Here is an 18,909-nt window from a genome sequence, read left to right on the forward strand (position 1 = left end):
CAGCGCAAGGATTCTGACACTTGGGAGATCCGGTTCCGTACAAGCATATCTCTTAGAGACAGAGTGCTAAAAGATGCGATGTTTTGGTCTCACATCTTCGCAGAAACGAATGCAACGTTGTTTTGTGCACATATTTACAGTCGGGATGATGCCAGACATAATGCGAATCGAGTGTCTCAGTAATTGACCCTCCGACGTGACCGTTGCGTCCAGCTAATTCGAAATAAGAGTCAACTCAGCCTTGACAGACACCTCTTCAACACCATCACAGACTTTCACAAATTGTTATCATCTGATCTCTAACTACTCAACATGATCAATATCAGGCGCCTGCAAGCTACTGACCCCCTTCGGGGCCATGCACGCGAGAAGCAGCTCGACGGTAACTAAGTGACTACGCCCATCAAGCCTCAGATCAGCACAGAGGAAGCCTTTTGCTTGGAGAAGAAGCACTTAGAGCTGCCTTGCGAGCGTAAGCCTCGTGTGAGAAAGTTTGTTTCCGGCGAGTTCGATAAATGCGCCACTTTCCCCGGCAACAGCCAGTGAGACCTTTGCAAGCAGGGAGCAATCTGTACGCAAATCAGAGAGACGGTAGGAAACAGATCCTGGGGATGTAGACAGGCAAGATGTTCCATCTTACATACAGGTAAATAGAACATTCCCAAAGAATGAGGTACGATGGAAGTCGTATCCCCGGCCATACCATGATTAGCCTCTTTGTAGGCTCGGTCTCCACCAAAACTATAACCTCAGTCACGGTGTGATACACGCTTCCACACATCCTCACAACCCTTCAATACGCCCGCCGTCTAATTCTGTTCTCCTCAATATGTCCGCGTCCACAAGGACTCACAAGAAGCGAGTGCATGGAAATGAAGTTGGCTTCAATGACATCGAGGAATAATGTACTCTGCGAGTCTGGCAGGACGGAATATTTGTGATGGGACGGACAAAAGGCAGTGGTAACGCCGGCGCGGAAGAGGATCTTTACAACTAGGCTCGGAAGCGTGTCCATGGAGTAACCCACGTGCTGATAAGAAGATCATATAGGACGGAAAGCGGCCAAGTGCAAAATCATACAACGACAGTCATCGGGATGTTATCATAAGGAAGATTGTATGCGATAGAATAATGCAATATGCGAACGCTACCCTTAATAGTGCATGGTATCATACTATACAAATATCCATATCATAACAAGCCCAACAAGCAGCTGCAACGTACTGCTAAGCCCCTTCCCCCTCGCAGCATTTTGCTCCGGGGATGAAGGCCCATAGCTCCCATTGCCAGCCGTGACATTGTACATCCCTATTCCGTTTTCCAGCTTCAAACTGTCAACTCCTCCATCGATGCTGTCTAGCGGCGCAACGAGCGCCATCTGGCTCCAGCTGAAGACTGTGTTGCGACCGCCAAATACGAACACTTCGAAGCGACCGGCGAACTTCTCATTCACCCACACCCGGCTGCCGTTGTAGATATCCGTCTCGATACGCAGGCGTATGGGGAGCGTGATGGGGACGGGCTCGTGGGTCGATGCTGATTCGTTTGCCCAGATACGTCCTGGGTGGTCAGGATCGTAATCGTCATAGGAGACGTTGCGAAGGGGGTACGGGAATCCGTCTGCGGTTGTGAAGACGAGGGTCTGGGTGGTGGAGTTTGTGGTAGCGTTGGTGATGACCTTACTGATAGCTAGAGACGTGTCAGGACCCTTGATGGCAAAGGACGATGACACATTCAGGCTCAGGGTGTATGGCGGACCGAAGGAGCCCTTGCCAAACGTCTGAGCCATCTGGCCATCTCGTGAATTCCAGGAGAGGACTGGCCTGTTGGTCTGCGCAGCTTGACGCAGCGACGCAGGTCGTCTGTCCAGGTTTTGTCCCGGAGCATTGGCCGCCAGGAAACGGATCGCGACGTTGGTGTTCTCGGTCGTAATGTTCACGCCGCGTCTGCCGGACCATGCGCGCGCGGCCATCACTGGAATACCTTCGCGCATAGCGTAGTATGCCTCGAGCTGTGTGGTGGCATCGGGTCCGTTATCATTCCAGGCCGCGAGAATGGCGCCCTTATTGCCACTAGCGCCAGGTTCAAGCTGCTTGGTTGTGTTCACTTGGTTGAAGAGTGATGGATCCCACTGCCAACCTGGCACATCTGCAAAATTCAATGTCCTGCTGGTGTTGTAGAACTGCGGGTATGGCGCAGGTAGGATAGGCGTGTGGTCGTTCTTCAGGCTCATGTATGCCCACCAGTCGTTCGAGTTGATGAGACTGTAGTCGTCGTTCTGCAACTGCACAGGGTCGGATTGCCCGTACTGCCAATGCTGAATGGTGATATCTTTGGAAATTGTGAGGTCTACTGATGGCTCATGAGTCCCCCAAATCCTAATGCGCTTGCTAGCTGTTGAGTTTACAAACTCAGACATCTCGTTGACGAATTTGATATAATCATCCGCAAGCTCAGAATCATACTCATCAGCACCAATATGCACCTCCTTTGTCTTGAACCATGGCAGAAACTCGCTCCAGATGGCCTTGACTGTTGGGATGGCGTCAGGGTGGGTGAGGTTCAGCAAATCCTTCTTTGTGAGCGCCAGCTCCGGTTTCCATTTTGTGATGGCAAGAGCATGCCCTGGGGCCTCAATTTCTGGAATGACCGTCACACCTCGTTGTGCGCAGTGATTCTGAAAGTCGTCAAATTGTGCTCTTGAAAGCGTTTCGTTCTTGCGCTCGATGATACCCTGGAGCTCAGTGTTCTCCTCTGGGTACAGCGAAAAGTGTGAAAACACCTTGTTCCATGTCTCGTTATGGCCTCTGTTCAAAGGTGCGTTATCGCTGCTGTGGTAGTGGAACTCCGAGATCTTGAAGAAGGACGCATACGTGCACAGCTCTTTCAGAAATTCCGGCGTGTACCATTTGCGACCGGCATCAAGCATATAGCCGCGTGTTGCATACGCGGGCGCGTCGATTGTGCGACCTACTGGCAAGGAAGATCCATTGGCGATCAGTGCTTGCTGCAGGAGCGTTCTCGTACCCCAAAACATGCCACGGGCGCCCTTTCCACCAATGTAAACAGTACGGTTGGTGATCTCGATTTCGTATCCCTCCTCAGTCGTGGCTCCATTCTCATATGTGACCTCATCATCGGATCCTCTGAAGGGTCCCAGGAGAATCCCAAAAGCGTTGTCTGGAAATTGGGCGACTCTTTGGAGCGTCCAGTTGGCGGTAGTCCAGTTCGAGATATCACGACGGAATGTTTCCGCAAATTGGAATGCAGTCGGTGGAATGAGGGTGAGACCTTCCGTATCTGAAGTATCTGCGAATGAGTCCTGGATGTAGATTATCTTCGATGAATTGCGAGCCGCTATCCCGCTAAAACCATTCGATAAAGAATTCGTGTTCGTCCATTGCACCGGCGGTAAAGGCTGCAGAGCAGCAGCAGCTCCAATCAGAACTGCAAACGTCCGTATTACCATACTGAGGGAAGGCCGAAGAGTGGAAACTTCGCGAAAAGGAACGGCAGATGCGTGGCACTTATGTACTTGTGAAGCGCGTCCCCAAGGATCGCCAGGCAAGACTGTAGGCCTGACAACCGCCCCGCACACGAGCCCCACTGTCTCGGTGCAACATCCGCTCCCAGGCTGTGACATACGAGGCACACTTGACCGTGAACATCTAAAGCTAGCCCCGACTTCGTTCGGGTGGCGTCTCTGAAACTTTTGCGGAGTGCATGAACCTCTCACATGGAGGCGCGAAGCGAAGGGGGGGTGATGCGCCCGGCTTTCAGGGTCCATCTGATTCAGGTCCCAACTTTGCAGCCCACGGTCGACGTGCTCTCGTTATAACTGTTCAGCGTCGAGAGCTTCCAAGGAGATAACGATCCTTCGATGCCTGACCTGCAAGAACGAGCCATATGGCCTTATCGCAACGAAATGAGGGTCTCGAAATCAGAGCGGCCACATCGAAGCTAATGCTCATTGGGGACTAGAACCGTCTGAGCTTTTCGGCGGCGAACGACGGATCTTCTTCGCAACATCACGATTCTGTAGCATCATGTATCAATAGAGCGCATTGCATTTGCAGGAGTCCTTCATTTCGTTTCCTTTCCGTGATGGATCGCCATCAGCGTATTGTTTCGCAAGTAGCCTCCAAGGTGAAAGACTACTTCACACGCAAGGAGCCCTTCAGGATATCACATGGATCCACCAACTCCACGCGCCCAAATCTCAAGAAGCGCGTCGTCGACATCAGTAGCCTCAGAAATGTCGTCAAAGTAGACAAGCAGAGTCGTACGGCTCTTGTCGAGCCCAATGTGCCCATGGATAGGCTCGTAGAAGCCACTTTGCCACACGGGTTGGTACCGCCGGTGGTCATGGAATTTCCTGGCATCACTGTGGGTGGAGGATATGCAGGAACTGCTGGTGAGAGCAGTAGTTTCAAGTTTGGCTTCTTCGACAGGACGATCAACGAAGTTGAGATGGTGATGGCAGACGGTGAAATTGTCAAAGCATCTGAGAGGGAGAATGCAGATCTCTTTCGCGGAGCTGCTGGTGCAGTTGGTACACTGGGAGTCACCACACTTGTCAATCTCCGACTCATTGAGGCAAAGAAGTACGTGAAGACAACCTATTACCCCACCAGGAGCATAGCACAAGCTGTCAAGGAGGTCCGTGAGCACACGGAAGGCGAGAGAGGCGAGAAGAATGACTATGTGGACGGCATTCTATTCTCGAAAGATCACGGTGCCATTGTGATTGGAGAGATGACAAACCACCTCCCTCCCAACATGAAACCACGATCCTTCTCCCACTCTTTGGATCCCTGGTTCTATCTACACGTCGAAGAGGCGACACGCACATCGAACGAGCCTGTGGTCGAGTACATTCCCCTAGCTGAGTACATGTTTCGCTACGATCGTGGTGGCTTCTGGGTTGGACGGTCTGCCTTCAACTACATGAAGTTTCCGTTCAACAAGTTCACCCGCTGGTTCCTGGACGATTTCTTGCACACACGCATGCTGTACCGCGCTTTGCATGCCAGTGGTATCGCCACGCGTTACATCGTACAAGACATGGCCCTCCCCTACCCCAACGCAGAGAAGTTTATCGATTACACGGAGAAGGAGTTTAACATCTGGCCCATCTGGCTTTGCCCGCTGAAGCAGAGCGAGCAGCCGACGATGCACCCACATACCAAGGGCGACTTGGAGGACACACAAATGCTCAACATCGGTCTGTGGGGCTTTGGACCCCAAGAGCCTCAGGAGTACCTCACCAAGAATCGCGCACTTGAGAAGACCTTGCGAGATATGGGCGGCATGAAGTGGCTCTATGCGCACACATACTACAGCAAGGACGAGTTCTGGTCGCAGTTCGATCGCCAGTGGCACGAGAACCTGCGAACAAAGTATAACGCTGGTGGTCTGCCTGGCGTGCACGACAAGGTTCACGTGGATATTCAGAAATACACCGCCATGGCACAGAATGACTGGGGTATGCGGCTGAAGAATGTCTGGCCGCTTGGCGGCTTCTGGGGTATCTACAAGAGCATCCAAAGCAAGGACTACATGATTCACCGCAACTCGACATGGAAGTGGAATAGGCTCGGTGCGAGCAGAAGATGGTGGTGGTGGTGGTAAATGTATACTTGTATAAAACTACTTGAACATGGAAGTTCTGAAACAATGGTGCCACGCAGCGCAAAGAAGGGCGCCCACAGGATTGTATAACACTACCTTACAAACAAACCCTTCATCGATCAGCGCATGGTCATTTCGTCTTTCTTTGAGCGCATGCTACTAAACCAACCACCGCGACCTGCTGTAGTCGCATCAGCGCATCGACGACAACACCTTCCTCTGCCTTCGGCCAGCACGACCTCATTGACATCTTTCTGTGCGCTTTCAAGGACGGTACACAAGGCATTGTCGACAGCCTGTTCACGGACGCAAACGATCCCGTCACAGCGGGCGCCATACAGACTATTACCGTACAACTCATCTATGACTACAGCCGTCTCGTCTATGTCATAGACATCACCCAAGACCAAAATCATTCGATTCGCCTTACAGGCAGTCGGCATAGGCGCAAAGAAGCTACATACTCTTGTTGAAGCGATCCACACCAACGCTACACCCGCAACGACTGCTCGGCAAAATTGCTGATCGAGCTCATCGAAATCGCACCATATTTTTTTGTGGCAGTGCCTACTACAGTTAGTGGTACGGACGCTTTCATCTGATCAAGTAAACCTATGGTCGTCATTGCCTGCTTATATAATTTTGCCTTCACGCACGTCACATACAGAATCACCGAAATTATCCCCACAGCCATGTGCGGATTCGAGTACATCCTCTCAGATCACCAGACCTTGCAGGCATCTGCGGATACATGCATGGCCTGTCGCCCCAAAATGGACTGAGACACCAAGCGCAGCGGTATTGCGCCTATCCTGAACAAGTTGTCTACGAGGGCCTCCACCGAGTCAATTCTCTCTCGGCTTGTCGGGGCCGACCTTGTCGCTACTCGCGACAATGCATGGAATATTGAGCTGAACGCAGCGACGCAGGTGCTCACACCATTCGCAAGCGAGTACGGGGTCGAAGGGAAATTTACGGGCAAGAGTGAGGAGAGTACAGAGGTTTAAGTACCTTCAAGCTTATGACAAACATAAAGATCATTGACGGGGATGAAGACTGGCGGAACTGAAGACGGAGGGTGTACTTTGAACGATGGATCATATGCAGACTATGGTGGCGGATAGAAGCTTCCTCGCTCATTTGTTGTGGCCAGTGGCCACGCCCCAGAAGTACGCTGCCCAGGCGCCCAAGATGAATACAATGAGAGCAATGAACAAAGTCATACTGATCTTCCTGTTTCTAACGCCCACCTCACCTTTCTCAAACATCCTCCTCCTGTCATTGATAGTCTCGCCATTCGCCATACGCTGCTTCTTCGTCCACTGCAGTATCTTCAGATCGACTGTCCAGTAGCTAGCCGCCAGCAATGTGCAGCCAATAACAACAGAGCCTGCAGAGAGGAAAACGTAGCCCTTGACAACGTTGTCGTAGGAGTTGTTGTCGCGGTCCTGAATGACACCTGTGATAATGCGCACGAAGATGGTCATGCTGTTGTTAACGGCGATCTTGACCGCGTAGCCGGAGCCGAAGACTTCTTGATACCACATGGTAGTACGGATGGAGTCAATGATGACGGTAGGACCGAATGACGTTGCGACCGCATAGATACCGAAGGAGGCAGCTGTGCCGCCAATCGTTGGACCCCAGGCAGTCAAGCACATGGACAGCAGCATACCGCATGCGCAGACGACCATGAGCGATATCCGATTGCCGAGAAGATCGATGAATATGCCGATGAGCGGAATGAGGAAGAAGCCCAGGTACTGCGACATAGCTGAGTACCAGCCCGCAGTGACTGCGTCGATGTCGAAGCGCTGTTCGGCCAATTCAGTGGCGTTCTGATTATAGATGCCGGCTGTGCTGGTCTGGAAGAGCGAAAAGCAAATAACAGCCCAGAACGTCCATGGCAGCTGCAGCATCTTCTTGAACTCAAATTTCTTGTTGTTTTCCGTGAGTCTCTCTCCCGTCGCTGGATCGCGCATGCCAGAGTAGGTCTTGTTGCACCACTTGGTAAAAAACCAGAACACCAGCGTGACAATGTTAGTGAAGATGTTCATGAACACAGCAGTCCAATACACCCAGCTGAAGTCACCGGTGTTCTTCGCAATAATGTTGGCGGTGGCTTTGCCTACGAAAGACCCAATTTTACCGATACCGAGTTCCAAGGCCAGAGTTGACGCGAAGCCGTCCGAAGGTGCAAACCAGGAGCTAAAAACCTTGTACTGAGCGACTTGGGTAGCAATGTCGCCGAAGGCCTGAACAACAACTCCGAAGATCATGAACTTGTACGAGCGCACGGTGGTGGCTGCTGCAACGAAGATAGCGCCGACGCTGAAGATTGCGTTGCCCCAGAGCATAGCACTGGCACCACCAATTCTGTCAGTGACGAGTCCACTGATCAAGATCAAGGCTGTCTTCATGAAATCCTCAGACGCATCGAGCACCGCATACTGTGCGTTGTTGATGTGCAGTTGCTACTTTGTTAGCTGCGGTCGGTGAAATGGCAGCATCGTGGTCGCGTACCTTTTTCAGCGTGCTCTTCATCGCACCAGTCACGCCGCTGCTCCAGTGGGAACCGAAGCCAATGGCAGAGACGAGCAGAATTGAGATAAGCTTCATCTTGAGTGGAACGAGTGTGCTACGGCCACCTTCGCTCCGAACTGATGAGCCGCTACTGGCAACGACGGCACCTGGATCCTTCTCAGCTGGTGTCGAAGCTTGCTGCTGGCTCTCAACCGAGCCATTTTCACGGCCACGCTCCATAGAAAAGCGCATATTGAGGTTGATTGGAGATAACAGGATGTGGATGAATTGAAGGAGGGTAAAGCTTGAGATCAGATAAGATGAGGGACGCAGTTCTATCTTATGTGTAGGCGCCATCGAGTCGAGTTCGTGTTCCTTGAGCACAGATATGCCCACTTGATCAACCCTGGTCCATCAACATCCGACTGCGCGGTGTAGAATCCACATCTCGCGCGTGGCTTTTACATGTACTAGGCTCAGGTGAGCTTCGTACACGCTGTCGAAGTGCAGTTTCGGCAAGAGCAGAGCCGCATCACCCGTTCCTCCCAAATTGACAGACACTTCCGCGGTTTCTAGTGCGCACTAAGCCATAACGTTAACCGGAGCTCCACAAACGTAGTAAAGGATCTCGGACGTGGTGACGACGCATTGAACGAAGAATTTTTATCGATTCCATCTAATCTGATCTTGGCTCGACCCAAGATCTTGGCAACACAGACCTTAGCGGTGTCGGACCGATAAAAGATTTCCATGGTAATCACCGCTACCGGACGTAGGTAGGAGTATCAGTAGGAAGGATCCGCATCAATGGTTGCGGCATCGTTCCGTGACAGGCGATTATCTGTGAAAAGCCAAGAAGCGTGGTGCTATCAGGTGATCACGTGGGCGTGCGTGCACTGTTGAGGTCTAAGTGCGCGGCAACGAAGAACTCGTTGATATTACTATGTGCCTCTTGAGGCACCTTCCAGGGCATCATTTTGAAGTGCCAGCTCGACGGTCTAGTACCAGTCGCCGGCGATCTCGTTCGCTTTGACCTTCTGCGGGTTCATTGTTACAACCCTCTGGCCAGGCGTTGTGTCGGTAAATGCACTCTCGAAAACACCGCTGATCGCTCTCCTACCAATCTCTTGGAAGCTGTCGTATTCTTCGTTCTCGCCAATGATAGCTGCCCACTCCCTGTCAACGGGGCTTCGTCCAGGCCCGAGATCACTCCACCTCGTGACGACAAGAGCTTGTTTGAATCGCTCTGCTCCATTGCTCTTCACTGTCCTGTCTTCCACCATCTTGAGCTCGAATAAATACTCTGTGGGGCACTCCGGGCAGCGACGCATGGGCCTACACTTCTGACAGGTAGGCACATTGCCGACAGCCTTCTTGGGAGCCAGACGGTCCTTGATCCCGTTGACCATGTTCACTTCTGGGACCGGAATGTGATCGAGTGCGCACTTGGGTACCGAGGTCAGAACACCGTTCTTCCAGTGGCTACACACACTGAAATACGGTGTGTAGTCTTCTCGGCTGAAGATCAACATGCGCTTCCCCGCCATCGTCATCCCGCCCTCGACATAAGATTGTGACTTGATGCGCATCAGGACGTGCCCCCTGTCGGTAACATGATACTTGCTCTCGTGCAACCATGGCGAGTGAGGGTCCTTCCAGCGGCGTCCAAGGGACTCGTGGGAGATTCCATACTCAGGTCCAAATGCCCAGTGTCGCCTTGCTAGCTGCACAAAAGCAAATGGTAACGTGCGACCTTCGCTGATACGGATCCTTGGGGGCGGGAGAAGATTGTTAGTAAAATTCGGACACTCGAAGAGTGGGTTGAGGACATTGTGCGGTTTGAGCGTCTCGAAGCCTGGTTGTATTCGGAAATGCCACTGAGCGCATGGGAAGCAGAAAAGATGTCGAGGCAATTTGTGATCCATTGCAAGCAAAAAGTCGAGACGGTGCGGGCGATTTTCGGGGTCCAACAATAATTTATAGGGCTGGCGACCCAAACGAGTAAACATCGTGCGGCAGGTCGATGAAAGATGTGCAACATCCAGTGCTGATATGTACTCTGCTATGTGCAGCCAGATCTCTGGAGACACGGCACTCAACGTGGCTGTACCATCTGGCTTGTCTGGGTCGTAGTAGACCTCTTCCGGCGCGTGGCTCACTTCATCAACCGAGTCAAGCGCCTCGTTGTATGTGAAAGCATGCATCATGTCTGTGAGGTCCTTGCGTTCGCCAGTGTCCTTATCGAGGACATCATTTTGTCGTACTGTTGCCGGTGCTCGATGGGCCTTGCTCAGTTTCGATGGTGGAAATCTTGATGATGCTGGTTGCTGATACTTGTTCTCGGTGTGTGGGTGATAGATTTGAGGCAGAGATCCGGATCTAGCAGAATTGGCAGTGGTAGCTTGGTAGAACGGAGCGGCGGACTGTTGCAGTCCTCCTGAATTGCGACGGTAGACGGCATCTGATTGCAGGTACTGGGGGACGACATTGGATTCTGAACGAAGCGCTGTGTATGGGTCATCTCGAAAGAGGGGTGGAGTATACCCTGTGACATCTGCATACGTTGGCAGGGTCCCATATTGTCTTGCTCGCTCTCCGCTGTATTGGCTAGAGAAGCTGCCGGAGTCCTGACGTCGGCGATCTGCTGCATCATCGGCTCCCGGCTTCGCTGTGAGTTCCATTCGTGAGCTCTTCTTAGATAGCTTCTTCCGTATCCCTGGCTCTTTCGGTGTACTGGGGCGCATCCCGAACATTGCCCGGAAGCCGCTCTTCTTTGGGGTGGCGTCGACCATGGTGATCGGTGTTTGTCGCACGTGAAGACTGACGCAATAAGTATGGAGTAACAATAGCCGCTCGGTGCTATACCAGAGTCCAGCTCTTGCGCGGGGCAACACGACGAAGATGATGTATAGGTAGAGGTGTAGGTGATGAATGATAAAATCGCTCAACCTAGAACGACGATCGTCATCGTGGATTTAGTGTGAATGCGGGACGCTACGGCTTCCCCAGTTCCGCGGTCATCCGTAAAATCGGGCAGGTTCACATTAACAGGTCCGGGTCGTCAATATGCAGGACGGCAGAGTAGACCCACAAACAATCTGGATGTTGCATTGTCTGCGTGCAAATGCGACGCGTGCCTTTCGTGATCGCCAAGAGCGCTAAGCTCATTGAATGAGGCTTAGCACTATCCGCGACCCCACACCATCATCTCATCCCTGATCAGTATCGTTCTTCTTCGACCGCTCTTGAGACGCTCGGGAAAGGGAATCGCTCTTGCTGCAGCTACTTCCGTTGTTCTTCAATATTCTTGATGTGTCCGACCCGAGCCACAGTCCTGGTTTCGTGACTGGTGTTAGTGTTGCTGCAGAATGAGAGAGAATGTCCAGGAGCCTTTCACAAGCGAGCATTCCCAGTGCGGAGAGTCGCGATTGAGATCGGCTGACAGATCGCCAGCCCATTTAAGATCACGGACTGCCGACGGGACGACCAAAGAACCAATCACTCTCGTTGCGTGAAGGATGCAATCGCGGCCTCGATCTAACGTCTGGGCGTGTTGTGGTGGTCATAGTCAAGATGGTCGCAGGTGGAGGTGGCTATATGCAGATCTGTCTTGTTTACCGCCAAAAGGCGCTCTTTTGCTCTTCATGTTCAAGTTTCGAATGCCCACATTCTCAGAGCCGCACAACAGCTGGCAAATCTGATAGTCCCCTCTACTGGTCCCACCTCACACTTGTCAGTCGGTCAAATAACCTCGATATGCCCACTTATGCACATATGGCCTCGTGTGAATATCGACAAGATGACACGGTCCATACCGGTATTGGCAGCATCAAGCCAACTCGGCGACGCGCAGCTTGCTCCCAGTCTCTCCCGGGACAGCTACCTTCCACGATGTGTTCAAATAGACACCTTCACTTCCTTCACTGTGTCGTTGTAGCGCCCTAGACATGCCTTGATTGGCTGTGCTACATCCACATTTGACTTTTCTTCATTATACAAAATTCGGCCACATCTCCTCACACCACCCTGCAAGTTCCTAGCCTCACCAACAGCCACGCACGCAAATTGACAGTCTGCGCACCGGTTTGGGATCACTAAAATTACTTAAATATGTTTCGCAGACCTGTATAGAGTTCCGTGGCTCACAGTTCACAGTCCACAGTCCCGCAGAAACCAACATTGACGTTCATCCAACACGACGTCCACCATCGCCGGTATGAAAGACAAAGAGCTCAAGATCGTCGAGCGCTCTCGCGCCGATCTTGCCTTAAATTGGACGATGCAGGTGGACGACCGCCTGTTTGCAGCCGAGCGGCAGGCGGCGACTGAGGATCACTGAGGTGATGGCGCGACCGACCAGGTTGTCACGAAGACTCGCGTGCTGGATGGTGTGCGCACTGTCTTTGAGGGCCGCGTGAAGGGAGTTGGACTGAAAGTAGACTCGAAGGTGCGCGTACTTAGGGCTAGGAGGTTGCGCAGGTTGGACATTGTTCACTGTGTCTAAAATACGTATCCGTAATGCTGTAGAAGAATTTGGAATTCTTTTAGTAGGAAAGAAAAGGCTGTGTATCAAGTAAAGCCTTCCACCGCCATATCCAAGCGTCTTCATGCCCAAAGTACGTTGTCGTTGCTTGAGCGCAGGAGCGAGGCTGAGCGGCAGCAAACTCCTGCATGCGCTCCCAAGCCATGTCACTGGCCCTGCCACTGACCCAGAGACGACTCAAAATGCAAGCCATGGCTAGAGGAGAGAAATAGCGGGAGGCTGAGCAAAGATGTGGATGCTTGCCGCGGACCGCCTGACCGTACGCTATCAGCACCGACCGTGTCGCAGCCTAGTGGTGCGTAGTCTTAGTCAACTGCATCATTCGAAAGCTGCCGTAGACGTCAATTTATGAGACGGGCTTCCGCACAGAATATAGATTTGTTGTGGTAGGTTGTGCCCGAGTAAGGCGCAGGATGCTTGACCGTTACCGATAATGTCAGATACGGCTTCGCTCTCCCCAACCGTTTGCGGCGCATGAAAATTGCTCCATTGCGGTACGACCGGCTGACTGGTGGCTGCCAAGTCAGAGCACCGACCGATGCTCTGTGACACATCTTATATCAGGGACCGCGAGTGAGTCAGCCCACTAACATTGACACTGCAAGCCATTATGTTGCGATATCAAGAGCAAATATATATAACGAGTGTATTGTGTTGTTCTGTGTTTACGTGTTGCTTGTGTCTTTGCTCTCCAAGGCTCGCTGCAGGGTCTGTTTTGATGACGTCTTTGTGATGCAGCTGAGGTAAGAGGTGCTCAACAACATGAGGAAGTAGCACCAGACCACCACCAACAACACGTGATCTGCTTCTCCTCTCAACCGTTACACATTACGTTAGGCAACCTGCCATACAAAGGAGACATAAAAGAGCATCAATAACGACAATGGCAGACCCCGGAGTGCCAGTGCCAGAAGTACTAATTCCCCACCTGCAGCGTACACCTTCGGACCCACGTCCGGTGGTACTCATGACATGCGGTCTAGCAGGCATGCTGTCTTAATGAGTTAATGCTCACTAGCGTAGGCTGACGAGTGCAGGTGCCGGTAAAACCACACTCGTAAAGTCGGTCCTCAAATACCACCCCCAGTTCACGAGGATATCTATCGACGATATCATCTACAAAGCCCATGGCATCTATGGCATCGACTATCCGGCCTCATCGTCTCTGTATGACCAATACATGAGTGAAGCAAATGCGGTCTACTTGGGCACATTCCGGAAGCTTCTGGCTGAGGGCAAGGATATCGCGTTCGAGCGCTCATGTTATGCCAAGGAAGATAGGAATGAGTGGCGCAAGATAGCTGAAGATGGTGGGGGTAGAATAGTCTTCGTGTTTCTGCGAGCTAGGGACAAAGAAATTCTCTGGACAAGGATCTGTGCTCGAAACGCTGCTGAGAAGACTGCCGACTCTGCATTGGACATCAGCAGAGAGATCTTTGAGATGTATTGGAACGGCTTCGAAAATCCAGAAGGAGAGGATGAGATCGAAATTGAGGTACTCTAGGGGAGGGTGAGGTGGAACTTGTGCGACACCCATGGAGGATGATAGCTGCGGAATGTTCAACCTCAGTTTCGCCATAGGCCATGAAGGTTGGAAATGTATGTGTTTTTTGATACTCGGATTAAGGTCGTGCTCTATACAAGTCGCTCGGCGCCATTTTCACTTTGTCGGGAAACTGAAATTGGAATGTGACAGTTTTTCCAAATGCTGATCCTTCGTTTATACATATTAGCGAAGTTTGCTGACACGCTTGGGTACCAAGACCCTTGAGTACGTCAGCAAGACGCTGAATAGCGCATGATGGGAGGCTCTGTTTCCATCAAACAGGCAGTCGAGGGTCTGAATGTGACAAATGGATTCCCAGGCTATGTGCGAATCAAGCGTCCACATCTCCTTGCACATCGAATTGAACCTGTCCTTGCTGTTGCGTGGCTTCGCTGGTAGAATCGTTGTAGCCCTTGTGGATTTTTCCAGCCAGGAATGATGCCTAGCCAAAAGTCCCAGAATACCTCCTATTTATCCGAGGGAGCAGGTCCCATTGCCGGCTGTTTCGGCTACCTTAAAGGCCTCCAACATGTAACGCGATGCACAACTCCGACAATATTCCCTCAACTCCATGCGAATGCACTGCGATCCAACCTGTTTCTCTGCTTCCCTGTTTCCCTCTCTCAGCTGAGACCTGATTGTGACACGCGAACAACTTTGCGCCCAGTCACTTCGTAGCGCATCAGCTCTTGCATGATCTTTGGCGAGTCCTCGAAGTCATAAATTTCGATCTTCGGTGTGATTTTGCCTTCAAGGGTCAGCTGAAGCAGCTCTTCCATCTGCTTGGCAGTTCCAGTCGAAGACCCTTTGATGGTCAACCCTCTGTTCGCAATGTCGATCGGCGACATGGGGAACATATACGTGTCCGGCGGCAGACCAACGCACACAAAGACACCACAGTTCCTCGCCAGCGCCGGTGCCTGCCCGTACGCCCTCTCGCTGCCAGCAACGCAAATAACGCCGTGCGCACCTTCTCCGTCTGTCAAGTCTTTGACAGCCTGAACGACATCCTGCTTGGCAAAGTCGACGAAAGCGACTGCACCCATCTCTTTGCATAGCTGCTCTTTGTCTGCACCACTGTCGATGCCAATAACCTTGTAGCCCTTTAGACTGGCAATCTGCACACCAATATGTCCGAGGCCGCCTCCAGCGCCGACAATAGCAACGTAATCACCCGGCATAACGTCAGGCGCAAGCTTTGAGACTGCGCCTGCCAAACTCAATCCGGCGCACAGCAGCGGCGCAGCGACCTCGCTTGGCACGCCGTCCGGAATGGGGGTTACGAAATCTGCGTGTGCAACGGCATATTGCTGCAAAGTGCCCCAGGTGTTACGGCTGGAGTTCACCTGTTTTGCGCAATGGTTGGCCTTGCCAGTCTTGCAACTACCACACTCTTTGCATGCGCTCCAAAGCCACTTCACGCCCACTCTCTTGCCCATCAAATTTTCAGAGGCTCCTGAGCCCAACTTCACCACCTTCCCAACACCTTCATGACCAGGAACTTGCTCAAACTTGCCCTTGACCCGCAGTGCATGACAGTCCGAGTGGCAGATGCCGGAGCATTCGATCTTAACGAGGACCTCATTTTTGCCGGGCTGTTTGACCTGAACGTCTTTGCGGATCTGAAGGACGCAGTCTGGGCCTGCTTCGTCGATCCAAGCGGCAGTTTGCGTGGACGGTATCGAGTCGCTCGACATTTTGATGAGGTCGAGGTCCGGAGAAGTTGTTTGAGTCCGACGTGAGCTTCGAGCTGTGATGATTCGATCAGGGATCCCGTGTTGAAGATCTGGGAAGATAGAGCCACACCTGATTTTAATCCGCAAACAAGAAAAGGTGACAAGGGATTCAGAAATTGGGGACGAAAGAAGCAGACAAGTTGCAGAAGAAGTTCATGATATCCGGAGTGGTGGACATTCCCGAAGTTCCCCGCCGCTGCCCCGCGCGCGGCGCTCGGATTCCTTGAACGCCGCTCTTCGCACTACGCGGACAGACATCTCCTTCCGTCTTATGTCACCACTCTGATCCTAACACTGTGGAGTCGACTCACTTCTTAGATCCTTGACTGCCTCCGATGCCGCTCCCCACAAGGGCCTTTCTCTTTTATCGGCATCCGGAGAACCCTCTCACCGATGAAGCGGTTCACCACCGTTCAGTAACGTATTGCCAGCAGATTGTTACTGCCACTCGGGTATGATATGGTACCGTCGCATGACCATATCCACGGTATTGTCTCTAGTGATAGAAGACACCGGTGGAAGTCTCCGTACCATCTGGATTGAGTAATTTGCAAATTGGCGATGCCTCTGCGGCAAACGCGCTCATGAGCACAATTCCAGATCGCAGCTTATTAACGTTTACATTGCCCCAGCGATTACATAGGCCGTAAGGCCACTCGTCTTCCAACTATACGCGAAATCCTTGATCCTATTGCATGCCGTGGACGCCTTAGCTTCTAGCTTCCTGGAATCGAATTATATGGCGAAGGACCGGAGGAAATATTCCGTGCCTGCTTCACCTTGGTCGTCGCGGCGCTCAGCACTGACGAGGGTTGCTGCGTTTATTTGCCGCATACATCGAGCTCTAGCACGGCAGGCTAGCATCGAAGATCGTGCAAATACGATTTTTCACAACACGTTTCCCTAGATCAGCAATACTCACTATGACTAGAGCCAATCACTCACGCCGTCGAGGATTGGGCCTGACGCAGTGGCCTCAGCAGCCCGTGGGAAGCCATCGGAAGATTTGGAGCCACATCAACCATTTTTTCATTCAGTTGCTTCTGTGAAGCGAGCATGGGCGTCGTTGTGCGTTGTTGTCCGTCAGCAGCGTGGAACAATGTGGAGGTTAGTACGAAGGAGCAGACGCAGCTACACCTAGCGCCGAGCTGACCCAACGCCGCGAACAAAGATAAGGTGAGATGCCTGCCGCGTAGCTTTAATCGACTAGCTGCTCTTCAGTGGGAGCGCAGAGCTGTTGAGCATGATATACCATGTTTGAGGCTCCTTACCACAGGTCTACCGCGCCACTCGAACTCAGCGCGAATTCGAGTACTCCTAGTAAGCAATGACCTTCGCGGGCTTCGCGATCAATACTGTGCTGTACTGAGCCCAGTCCTGCTTCAAGGATGTCATCCTCTCGATACTGTTGCCAATGAGAAGTCTACTAATGCGTGATCCTTGTTTCTCCAGAGCCTCAATGTCACGTAGCTCTCGCGGTAGGCTGAAAATGGGAGGCTCGTTCTTCTCCAAAGGCGCAGCGAAGGCTCATATTGTCGTTCACGAGGTACGAGAGTCTGCGGAATACGGGTGAGCGTAAGACCAGTAGAGACTGGTAGCTGTAGCTTTTACTTCAGAGTCGCCCATCGCTGCCTCGGCGTTGCGTTTTGGTGGCGTTATGTAGGACTACTTGGCTCTACGTTTGCATTTGTTAATGTTGAATGAAGACGGGTAAATTGAGTGGAAATAGGAGATCAACACTTCAGCGTCGCCGCTAGCCAATCTAGCGTCACTTAAGGATGAGTGTGGTGTCACTGTGTGCAAGTGAAAGCAAGTCAGATTAGCGTCCTGCACAGGTGTCATACACCAGACACCGTGATGAGCATCCGCTCTTCATTGCAATTTCCACTTACTACAATGGTGCACCGCAGCTTTTGGCGCAGGTTTGGCACCGCCGTTCTTATCGTCACTGGTCTCGCGCTAGTCCGTTACAACGCCTACCTACGTACTTCGGGATACCACGAAGTCTTGCCCCATTACACTCACGTCTGCATATGTGGACGGGCTTCAACAATCGTTCTGTCCGCCCTGCTCCACGGCGTTCTTACAGATGTTCGCAAGGTCAAATGCAAGCTTTCCCCTCACTCTTTCCGCACCTTCGGCAACTGACATCTCACATTCAGACCCTGCGAAAGCCCTCTGCTCTGACAAAAGACGGATTTGTATTCGTATCCTCGAGTTTCGCCAACACGTCGGAGCCAACTTCGTGAAACTGCACTGGATTGCGGGTATCAGTGCAGCAGGCACAGACAAGGGAGCTACCGTGTTGATGAAAACGACGCCTACTTTGATGAAGAACAAGGCACTAAGTGAGCTGCACAAAATACTAGCGAATGACCTGATCAAACGTGCTGCTGAGCTGCTTGCTGCATGTACAGAACGATAAGTTATGTCCAATGAGGGGAAGTACAGATGGATAAAACCAAGAGCACCAGAGGGTATTGCTAGCAGTGGCGTCCTTGATCTGAAGTCAATGGAATGTGCAGTGTGATACACTCCTAATCTCGCCAGAACTGCACCTGGAATCTAGGTGCCTATTTATCGACTTGATCGACAGACCGATACATGACTTCTTCAACTACTCTAGCCCCGACTTCGCCCCATCTCATAGTCCAACGACGGCTTTAGTCTTCCGTCTCGGCTCCAGTGCCACACTCTGTGTAGCCGGCCTCCAGCCGTAACCTAGTGAGTGAACCCGCTACCGGCGGCTCATGGAATAGTTATGCTTGAAGCTCTGACGAAACATGAAGTTTCCATCCCCATTGCGCTTCTCATCCCGACATTTTGCCCACTTTCATCGTGCCAACTAAGGCGAATAATGCCAAGTATTCTGAACCGAAGATACGTCCTCCCAATTATCATGTCCCTGCCTTAGTAGAATTGATGGCTAT

General features: G+C 51.9%; 6 protein-coding genes across 6 annotated transcripts; 2 read left to right on the top strand and 4 right to left on the bottom strand.

The window, feature by feature from the left end:
• Positions 1 to 1,121: 1,121 nt before the first annotated feature.
• Positions 1,122 to 3,518, bottom strand: M421DRAFT_425133 (glycoside hydrolase family 20 protein). The gene has a single exon (XM_033593990.1). It carries the CDS (start codon positions 3,467 to 3,469, stop codon positions 1,175 to 1,177), a length of 2,295 nt encoding a protein of 764 aa, XP_033444379.1. The 5' UTR covers positions 3,470 to 3,518; the 3' UTR covers positions 1,122 to 1,174.
• Positions 3,519 to 4,031: 513 nt separating this feature from the next.
• Positions 4,032 to 5,753, top strand: M421DRAFT_425134 (24-dehydrocholesterol reductase precursor). The gene has a single exon (XM_033593991.1). It carries the CDS (start codon positions 4,105 to 4,107, stop codon positions 5,629 to 5,631), a length of 1,527 nt encoding a protein of 508 aa, XP_033444380.1. The 5' UTR covers positions 4,032 to 4,104; the 3' UTR covers positions 5,632 to 5,753.
• Positions 5,754 to 6,767: 1,014 nt separating this feature from the next.
• Positions 6,768 to 8,394, bottom strand: M421DRAFT_73329 (MFS general substrate transporter; the record flags this gene model as incomplete). Its single annotated transcript, XM_033596955.1, has 2 exons — positions 6,768 to 8,105; positions 8,155 to 8,394. 2 exons carry the CDS (start codon positions 8,392 to 8,394, stop codon positions 6,768 to 6,770), a joined length of 1,578 nt encoding a protein of 525 aa, XP_033444381.1.
• Positions 8,395 to 9,152: 758 nt separating this feature from the next.
• Positions 9,153 to 10,946, bottom strand: M421DRAFT_73384 (uncharacterized protein; the record flags this gene model as incomplete). The annotated part of the gene is made up of 1 exon (XM_033596960.1): positions 9,153 to 10,946. The coding sequence occupies one exon, from the start codon at positions 10,944 to 10,946 to the stop codon at positions 9,153 to 9,155; it is 1,794 nt and encodes a 597-aa protein (XP_033444382.1).
• A 2,488-nt stretch (positions 10,947 to 13,434) lies between these two features.
• Positions 13,435 to 14,314, top strand: M421DRAFT_298603 (P-loop containing nucleoside triphosphate hydrolase protein). Its single transcript, XM_033589090.1, has 2 exons — positions 13,435 to 13,683; positions 13,735 to 14,314. The coding sequence occupies exons 1-2, from the start codon at positions 13,581 to 13,583 to the stop codon at positions 14,199 to 14,201; spliced, it is 570 nt and encodes a 189-aa protein (XP_033444383.1). The 5' UTR covers positions 13,435 to 13,580; the 3' UTR covers positions 14,202 to 14,314.
• A 552-nt stretch (positions 14,315 to 14,866) lies between these two features.
• M421DRAFT_73331 (alcohol dehydrogenase) lies at positions 14,867 to 15,940 on the bottom strand (the record flags this gene model as incomplete). The annotated part of the gene is made up of 1 exon (XM_033596956.1): positions 14,867 to 15,940. One exon carries the CDS (start codon positions 15,938 to 15,940, stop codon positions 14,867 to 14,869), a length of 1,074 nt encoding a protein of 357 aa, XP_033444384.1.
• Positions 15,941 to 18,909: the final 2,969 nt, after the last annotated feature.

The sequence above is a fragment of the Didymella exigua genome, assembly GCF_010094145.1.
Source record: "Didymella exigua CBS 183.55 unplaced genomic scaffold M421scaffold_42, whole genome shotgun sequence".
NCBI classification, from domain to species: domain Eukaryota; kingdom Fungi; phylum Ascomycota; class Dothideomycetes; order Pleosporales; family Didymellaceae; genus Didymella; species Didymella exigua.